Source organism: Papaver somniferum, chromosome 6 (genome assembly GCF_003573695.1).
Source record: "Papaver somniferum cultivar HN1 chromosome 6, ASM357369v1, whole genome shotgun sequence".
NCBI lineage: Eukaryota > Viridiplantae > Streptophyta > Magnoliopsida > Ranunculales > Papaveraceae > Papaver > Papaver somniferum.
In genome coordinates this window covers 8,012,546-8,022,435 of record NC_039363.1, presented here as the reverse complement: position 1 = coordinate 8,022,435, position 9,890 = coordinate 8,012,546, and the positions used below count along the sequence as shown (strand labels likewise).

Sequence of the window (9,890 nt, the reverse complement as noted above, 5' to 3'; positions counted from 1 at the left end):
CGAATTGACTGTGAAAAGGCCATTGTCTTGGTTTAAGCCGGAGTCATACAGATTGATATCTCGAACTCAAAGCACTCCCGTGCAATGCATCTCCGTACGCCCGACTCTCAATTTTTTTCTCAAAAACCAGCATATCATTTGCACCCATCAACAGGTAGGAATGAGCAAATTTACTTGTTTCCCCATCTAGCTAGATTTAGCTCATATCTATGTTGTAAAAGGCTCCTCGGACGCTCGTCTAGGCGCTCAGGGATAAAAGGCGCCCGGGTATGCTTAAGCTTTGAGTTTTCCGATTTTTCCTCCACACCTAGACGCGCCTTAGGCGCCCTAGACGCTAGGTGCTAGATTTGGCGCCTCACCTCGCCAAATACAACATAGCCCATGCCTGTTAAGTCGAGCGACAAAAATAAAATTGTAGGAGTGATGACAACAGAAAGCCTAGGTATCCAAACCCGGTCACTACCACTTAAGACAGTAGAATCACTAGTACAGTGAATATACTACATTGCCACTAACTAGCACGGGAAGAAGAATCGACGGTCCATTCATCACCATCCATCTCAAACAAAACCGGCCCGGATAAAATTGTAGTATATCCTACACCGCCGGCCCTACTATAAATATACCGGACCCAAATTTCTCTTTACTTCAACAAAATAAAAATTTGTCGCTGAAGAAGTGAGAAAGAGAGAAACTCCGAAGAATCAATGGAAGGAACTTCATCATTATCATCACGTTCGAATAAACGAAAACTGTACCTAGACGAAGATATCAGTAAACCTCCAGTGTAAGCAAAACCCTAATTTATCAATCTTAATTTTCTGTTTCTAGGGTTTATCTGCGATTAGGGTTTTGTTTCTTACTTTTTGCTATTATTATTGTGAGGTACAGGGAGAAGAAACCTAGATTTCCGAAAGGGAAGAAGAAAGTTAAAGAGGAAGTGGCGGAAGAGGTGGCTGTATGTGGACCGGCAGAGGCTCCACCAGCGGAGATTTTTGATACGAAAGTTGTCGCTCATGAGCGATCCAAGAGGCGAGTTCAGATGATTGATGACTTGATTTCTGGTGAAGAGCCAAATGCTATTGATGAAGCTGAAGTTAGAACATACAAGGTGAGCACAGCAGATTTAAAATTACATGTTTCAATTTTATTTGATTTTGTGACTTTTTGTGTATGTGAATGTGATGTTATAATTATAATTATTAGGATGGCTGTTCATGCATCATTGTTTTACTCTTTAATTTTTGTTTGAATGTGTCATTGTCTGTTGTCTGCAATATATTGTGGATGCTATGTATTTGTTTAGAGCCAATTTTTGTTAGTAATGCTATTATGGCTTTTAGAGATGAGCTAAAGCTTGTTATTCCGTTGGAAATCTTATCTGTGTATTTGACTGAATTGAGAGTTAAAGACTGGGAGTATAAATTTTGAACATAGATGTACCTTTACAGAGACCAACATAGTAGTGCAGGGCAAGCTTTAAAATGGACAGAAGTGACTTGTAGTAAATGCAATCTGTTGATATGTGTCATATAATTAGGATACAGTTCCTGCTTGTCTTGATCGACCATTGATTTTTTTTTATTTTTTTTTTGCGTGGGTTTGGTTTTTAAGTTACATCTGGACTGGTGTTTGGTTATTGCATTACATACATGATTGTTCTACTCTTTAGTGTTTGATTTGATCGAAAACTGCTTCTCGTCTGCAATATATTGGATAATGAGATGCTATATATGACATTATTTTCATCAGGCAATTGTTTCTTATATAAGTTACCTCTGTAATCTATATGATGTAAGAGGAGTAATTATGGGATTTAACACACTTTACTTTGGTGCCTCACCCTACAGTACAGTTTCACCAATGCATCATGAGTTTATAAGTTGGAACCATTGGTTTTTGTTGACTGGGGACGTTCTGTAATCAAAGATGTTATCGGTAAAATCAATTACTGGACAAGTGATAACAAAGGTTTACCTTTGGCAGGAAAACGCTAATTTTGAGGAAGATGGAACCGTCATAGAGCCATTCAACCTGGAACAAGAGAGAGAGGATGGCTATTTTGATGAAAATGGCAATTTTGTTCATTATGCCACTGATAAAGGCGTTAAGGTAAAAAAATGTCTTATTGTTTTGTTCTGATGATGACAATCATCAGTGACCTCTTCATTTCATCTATATCCTTCCCATTGTAGGATGGGACCTCTTACATTTCTTATGTATTTGTAGGATGCATGGCTGGATAGTGTTGATGCTGAATCAAATTTTGCCCAAAAAAGCTTTGCTGAAAAAAGCTTTAATAAGGTAAAAGATGACGACGAAGCCGATGATCTTTCGTCTGATGATGTTGGAAAAATCAAGAGGCGTATCGCAGACCTTCTTGAGCCAGAGGAGACTGTAAGTTATGCTTTCCTCGAATTACCAGATATTGCCCATGCATTTTTTCGCTGAACTCAAGTCTGTTTAGTTTGCATTTAGTCTTCTCTATTAAAGCTGATTATCTACCTCACTGCGGTATCAGCTTTTCAATACTACTTTTGTCCTTCTTGTTATCTGTCTCTGTGAAAGCCAAGATGCTTTATTTGTCATCTTCTTATTTGTCTTATTACCCCCCAGTGACTCCACCCAAAATAACTTGAAATCATAACTGGGACACTGAATTTGCCAACAATGTTTTCTAGAAACTGCTTGGTCACTGTTCTGGGGAGCATATTAAAAGAATTAAACTCCAACAGAAAATTTGATACTTTTGCTATGGGTTTTGGCCAAACTTTATATTGCAACCGAAATTCTGGAAAGAAAGGAACTTAAAAAAAATAATACATAATAAACTTCTACTCTGAGCACACTTTTTTCCCCCCACATTTCTTTGAGATGTTGATGACAAAGGAGAATCAAAAGGGTATTAGAACATATTACATCATAGGACTCGAGATTTCATCATATCATTACTATAATATATAAGTGATTAGTTGCCACCGGTGAATCAATTACATTATGTAATCAGGTTAAAGAGCACTAGTGATCTTCTCTAACTACACTGTTCACTATTGTAGAATGTTTTTATGTAATTTCACGGTTTAACTTTGCTCAAGGTGTTCATTAGCATTTATTTGTTTCCATCCATCTCAATTTCTATTTATTTTCATTTTCTCAGGTCCTACAGGCTTTGAAAAGGTTGAAAGGCACCTCGAATGGAAAGAAAGAGAAGATGCCAGAACAAGTAAAACTTATATTTGATCAGCTTACAGAAGACTCAATGAAGCTGATGGATAATGGTGATTATGGTACGCATACTCATATGGAAAAACCTAAGTTGAAGCATTATTGTTATCTTGTATATTACTAGTATTATATGGAAACACTGAAGTATATTATCTGAATTCTCACTTTTGGTTGGATGTGTAACATTACTTGCGTGGTGCTTATTTTGCTCTGTAGATGTTTACAACGAGAAAAAGGAAGCTTTTGAGCGCGAGGCAGGTCAGTGTTATGTTTGCTTTACTTCTCATTCCATGTTTTACTGATAAATTTAGATACTACAACCTTGAGGTCACTTTGGAAACATCCAAAATAGACTTGGTCGGAGAAGTGTTGTTATGCTAATAGCACCAGGGCCACCAATAGAAATTTTACGAGATCCATTTACTTGAGACATTTACTTATTCTTTTACGACAATAGGCAGAATTCTACATACTCGAGGTGGTTCACATGTTTAAGCCTTGTGACATTTCGTCCTTTTATTTAGTGTTATGAAACCCTTGAGCTTTCTTTTTGATGATTGTGGTTTTTTTTCTACCATATACCATGTTCTTGGAATTCTGCGAGTGCTGGTTCTTGGTTAGTGCTGTCAATGTGATTGACAATTTGTTCTTCCGCCTTTTCTGCTCTCTTCAGAAGGATATGAGAGGTTAGCTCGTGCTAGGGAGGGTATATTCTTAGGTGCGGGATCGGGTTCCATACAAGATATATCTGGAAATACTGATGACGACTTTGATATGTTTGCCGAAGATGACAAAGGGCCTGTTTCAAATGCTTCATCAGATGGGAATGGTTTCATATCTGGTTCAGTTGAAGGACTTCCGTCAGAAGGTAACGAGTGTCCTAATAAGATATTTTACCTGATAAATTATATTAGTTTCAGTGTAGCATGTGCTTCCTCAGTTTCTCTTACCGTTTTTTTGTTGAATGTGCAGGTTGGGATCTGCAAAGTGATTATATTTTCGATGAGTCATCTGGGTAAGTAGTTGGTCAGCTTCATCTTTTTGTTTTTGTTTTTGTGTTCTTTATCCTTAGTAATAGCAAACAAATGTAGCTAGCTGAGATAGTAGCTAACTTGATCACCAACCCTGAAGAACCTGGAATTTTGTGTATAGAATAATATTTTATCAGGTTCACTTGTCTACAACCTTGAAACACCGGAAGAAGTGGTCTTTTGTCAAGTACGACCTACATGACGGTTAAATTTAATTTTAGCAGTGTATGCCATCTTTACATAAGCAATTAAAAAAAGTGATTCCAGTGCATTGGGTATGTAGTTAAGGAGTATGTCATGTCTGATGACCTGTTTCTGGTCCTGGGTTGTGCTTGGATAAAAAAAGAAGTAAACACCGAAATTACGCTTTTGAGTTGTCTCTTACCTGTATATCTAATTTCTCCAGATCAGTATTCACTTTTGTTAGATGTGCTCCTTAGTATGCTAACTTGATACTTTTTTCCTCTTTTCAGTTACTACTACAGTAGCAGTTTGGGTTATTACTACGATCCTACGTCAGGACTTTACTGCTCTGCAAGTTCCGGAAAATGGTAAACACTAAGATACTCGACATAAATTGTCTGCTTTTGTTTAGACATATACGTGTTAAGTTAGTTAGAGTTGTATGCGCTTTCATAAACGAAATGATTGCATATTTTGTTTTTGGGTACTGTTGACTACTAGTATTGGTGATATAAATACCTTTTAGCACGTGTCTATGTATTTATTCTAATCTATACTGCTACTTCTTTGGTTATCCATGATTTGGATTTATTTGATTTTGAGCGGACGCAGTCGATTGCGACATATAAACGAGGCTGTACTGAACATATTGCATACACTAATCTCGTTATAATTGGATTACTGTAACACATCATAAGAAAATGGTGGAGTGCTTATTATATAATCAGTGGCTTGCAGGCCTCTGTTCTTTTTATATCCACTTGCTGGAATTTTGTTTCGCAAATGGACCCCTTTAGTTTTCAAGTTTTAATCATATGAGCCGCAACTAAAATAATATTCTTTCTTGCTCTTTTGTTTTGTTTTAGGTATTCATTTAATGAGCAAGCAGGAACATATGATGAAGTCCAGGGAGATGGTGAAACTGCGGCTCCCATAAGCTGATTGTAAGTAACGAATTTCTTTATATCGTTCAAGGTTTTTTGTACGTAACAAAGCGAATACTCGGTAGCTGTATAGTGTGAGCTAGATGAAAATTGTAGGCTTGAAATCATTGTATTTTCCTGAGTAGCGGATTCATTATTACTTCCGGTGTTTTTCTTTGGATGCCGTCTGATATTACTCTCTTAGGTGACTTACTTGATAAACCCAAACCGGGATCAAAGTGCTTCTGAAGTTGTTACTAAAGCAGGCAATACCATGTTTCTCTTATGCGTGACACGTCATATTATATCGATCATTAATGAAAGTTTTGTTTGCGGAAACAACCTAGATAGACAAGAGAACTCAAGACTCCCTTTTATCATTTTCTATCAGGAAGATGCTAATTTTGATTGAACATGTGGTATCTCTCCTGCACCCTCAACATTTACGTGGAATATAGTTGAGTGACAATATAAGTGCTGTACCTGTACCACAAAAGTGTTATACACGAAGTTTTAAGAGAGGATAAAACAGTTTATGATATATTTCTTTGATCTCTAAGATGGGGACAGCAATGTGGAGCTGAATATGAGCCATTACAGCGTCTCCTTTTTTTTTTTTTTTTCCCCTTAATTGTTATACTACTTGAAGGCTGAATGCTCTATATCGTTTTGTATGTCATAGTACACATGTTTTTACAACTCTTTTCTACTCTGCACAGATAACTCATTTCTACTCTGCACAGATCAAGATGCATGCTCACTAGAACTATGTTCCTTGTTCTGTCTGTTCTCTAGATTTAGATGTCTGTGTAGTAGCTAAAGTTTGGTTCAAGTGGTTGTGCAACTATCTAGGTGTAATTTTAACTAAAGTATTTCAACTTCCTAGCCATTTACCCTCTTTTTTCCTGACTTATAATTACCATAACAGTAAAATTGTTGGGTATTGAATGAAAGGCTTTTTGCATTTGGGGAAAACAATTAAACAACTGCTTATTTATTTATTTATTAATTTTGCGTTTATTTGAAGTTAGAATAGTAGTAGGTTTCTGCAAACCTGCACTGTTAGGTGCAACAACCGCATCTAAATGGGTGGGGTTAAGTTTTGACTTTGTTTTTTTAATTCCCTCTTGTTCACCTAATTACTGCATACACTTGTTCACCTTATAGTTTATATTTTTTTTAACCTTGTGAGTATACTGAAATTGCTTAGATTGATGTGTTATGCTAATGATTTCTACTTTTTACGCCTTGTTCGAATACGAGGATAATACTCTGCATTGTTTTGAAGTCCTGTTTTACTCATAGCTCGGAGCTTAAGTAGAATTTTATATTTCATATGAGGCTTGAGATGCGACAGCTTGTATTCACTTTCCTTGTTACATCTTCAAGCTATCTTAAATCCTAACTTCGGGTCGAGGTTATCTTAAATTCCATGTGTATGGGGGGATCGCCAATCAACCATCATCCTTTTCAGAATTTAGCTGATTCTAGAATTTGATTTGCAATGCATCATTATTGTTTTCTCTTAGAACCGCTTCCCTTTTGTGGTGGCTTGATTATTTTTCCTCTGTATTTAATTGGGCCAGTAGAACTCCCATGTGACGTATGGGGACTTTATTATTTGATCGTTTAAATCCTTATTAGTAATATCGAAGGGCTAGCTGCACAAAAAGTGGGTATGTTGTAAAACGTGTGTTTGCTTTACTTGAGTTTGGATTTTTTCCCAGTGAATGTGTTTTAGAAGTAATGAGTGGTGTTAGAACTTCAATTTGGAAACGTGCAAAACATGGCTCAAACATTTGATTTAGAAGTCCTTACCTTAGCTGAATTGAAAGGGTAGTAATAGCCAGACACAAGCAAATTAGGGTAGTTTCTTTTGGGGTTTTACAGTGTTAACCAAAATGATGGTCCACAATGGAGTTCCTTGCTAAATATTTGGGGACAGAGTAATTGTAGTAGGGTATTGTTTGTTCATGAAAATAGGAAGTTGTTGAGATCCATGAATAGATTTTAATGAATAGACTCATCAAACATCTCTGTTATTTAGGGTAAAAATATTAAAGACACAGTACTATTATTGCTTATCTCTGTATGCCATTGTCAGCTCTAGGTTAATTCACAGTAGTATACTTTAATTCATCAGTCAGGGTTGAGAGGCAATGCCTAATGTCTCTAGACAGCAGTATACTAACTTGGTGTCCCCATAGCCCCCACCATTTCCCCCCACTACGTGGCACCCATCAAAACCTTACATCTGGGAATGGCATGGTCAGGCAGGACTCATGACCGTGGTTCATCATCCCCAGATGTAGGATTTAGATGGGTGCCACGTATTGGGGGAAAATGGCAGGGGAAAAAGGTGGGGCACCAAGTAGAGTCTGTATGCCATTGTTGGCTCTAACTTAGTGTTTGGCTATTGAATTGCTATTTGACCGTCATTTGGAAACTTTTTCATTTTTTTAAAGGTTTATTTGGTGTTTGGGTTACTTCACTTTAACCCTGCTTGTGATCTGGGTATTCAATTGTCCAGTTTAGTGATTGGATACTGACGTCACCCGAATACGGTAAACAGCAGTACACAAATACTAAATTGGACAAACTATCCAGCCTTTTAAAATGGCCAAACCTACTACTCAAATACCAAACTGGATATGAGTACTCTGTACTTAAGCTCTAATCATGGCTAGACCTTGTACACAAATACACCCTTTTCTGTAATGTAAAGGGAATATGAAACCTAGATTTTGTTGGTGCTCTCTTGAATTTGGACGTAGACCTTGGGGAGAAATGATTCCAGAGTTGTCTAATTGGAAACTTAATGGGCAATTTGTTCTGAACATTATAACTGAGTCTATAGAAGACACTGACTTCTGAGTAGATTCTTTACAGTAAGCTAGGGAACCTTATACGGGCCTCATTACTGTGCAACACTTACAGGATGATCTTTTACGTGTCAAGCGTCAACATCTGTATTGGATCAGTGCATAACTACACCACCATGATATCCCCACCGTTCGGAAGTACCCTAACTGTTCTGGGTCATACAGATGACAACTTCCTTTGGGGTGTTCTTTGTTCTCCTGTTACCTCTAGTGATGAAATCTTCGTAATTTTCGCTCGAGCCTTTGAGGTTAGCTACTAATAACATGGTCGTGCGGCAAAAGGTCTACGAGTCAAGTGAGGATATGGGTACAATGGAAAATAGGCTGATAACCATCACACACACACACACACACACACTCTGTAGGTATTATGATTTCCTCATTTCAGTTACTTCTACAGTAGCAGTTTGGTATTACTACGGCCCTACATCAGGACTGTACTGATCTTGCAGTTCAGGGAAATGGTGAACACTAAAATACTCATAACTGGTCTGCTTTTGTTTATACATGGATATGAAGCTCATCGTAAGTTGTATATATATACATTTTCAGTTATTTAGAGTTGTAGGCACTTTCATAAACAAAATGATTGCTAGATGTTCTGCTTTCTTGATACCATTGGCTTCTGGTACTGTCTCATAAATACATTTTTGAACGACTCCAATGCTGCATGTTGTTTTCCATGTATGAGATTTAATCCATTTTGGGCCAACAGGGTTCAGTCCATTGCCTAACGTATATACGTGGCTGTACTGAACTAGTTACATACACTTATCTTGTTATAATTTGAATATAGGTCAGGGAGCTTCATCCATGTGTCTCTGAACTTTGCAGAATGCAGTGCATTACAGATAGTTACAGTGAATGTTATATCTTTAGTTACTTGTAGGCCTCTATTTGTTTGATATCTTCTTGCTGGAATTTTGTTTCGTATCAATACCCCACTAGTTTTCAAGTTTATGAACCACTAAATAATATTCTTTTTTGGTTTCTTATTTGTTCTAGGTGTCCATATATCCATATAATGAGCAAGCAGGAACATCCGTTGAAGTCCAGGGAGATGATCCATATAATGAGCAAGCAGGAACATCCAATGAAGTCCAGGGAGATGATGCAAGGGTAACTCCCATAAACTGCATATGTGAGTAACAAATTTCCTTACATCCTTTAAGGTTTTTTGTACATAAGTTACATAACAAAGAAAATACTCGATAGCTGTAGTATGTGAGCTAGATGAAAATTCTAGGCTTGAAATTTTTGTATTTTCCTGAGCAGCCGATTCATTATCACTGTTGGTGTTTTTCTTTAAATGTAGTCTGATGTTACTCTTTTAGTGGCCTGCTTGAAAAACTGAATCCGAAACCAAAGGACTTCTTAAGTTGTTACCAGAACAAGCGGATATCACTCTTCTCATATTCGTGACGTCTCACATTATTTCAATGAATGTTTGGTTAGCGAAAATATCCAAGATCGAAAAGACAACTTAAGAATCCTCGTTACCATTTTCTGACAGGAAGCACACTAATCTTGATCGAATATGTTAGATCTCCCCTGCCCCCTCCTAACATTTACATGGAATGTAGTTGAGCAACAATATTAGTAGAAAAGGTGTCATGCACGTAATTGTAGAAGAAGATAAAATGTTC

General features: G+C 37.1%; 1 protein-coding gene across 3 annotated transcripts; it reads left to right on the top strand.

Annotated features, from left to right (window-relative positions):
* The first annotated feature begins 649 nt into the window (after positions 1-649).
* On the top strand, positions 650-9,577 carry LOC113286851 (CD2 antigen cytoplasmic tail-binding protein 2-like). 3 transcript variants are annotated; one of them, XM_026535478.1, is made up of 11 exons: positions 650-787; positions 892-1,111; positions 1,987-2,112; positions 2,230-2,397; positions 3,158-3,287; positions 3,442-3,483; positions 3,899-4,093; positions 4,198-4,240; positions 4,730-4,807; positions 5,306-5,383; positions 9,250-9,577. In XM_026535478.1, the coding sequence occupies exons 1-10, from the start codon at positions 708-710 to the stop codon at positions 5,379-5,381; spliced, it is 1,158 nt and encodes a 385-aa protein (XP_026391263.1). In that variant the 5' UTR covers positions 650-707; the 3' UTR covers positions 5,382-5,383; positions 9,250-9,577. The 3 variants fall into 3 exon arrangements, with proteins under 3 accessions (XP_026391263.1, XP_026391264.1, XP_026391265.1); XM_026535479.1 differs by lacking the exon at positions 9,250-9,577 and adding an exon at positions 5,754-6,255; XM_026535480.1 differs by lacking the exon at positions 9,250-9,577 and adding an exon at positions 5,568-5,725.
* The last annotated feature ends 313 nt before the right edge of the window (positions 9,578-9,890 follow it).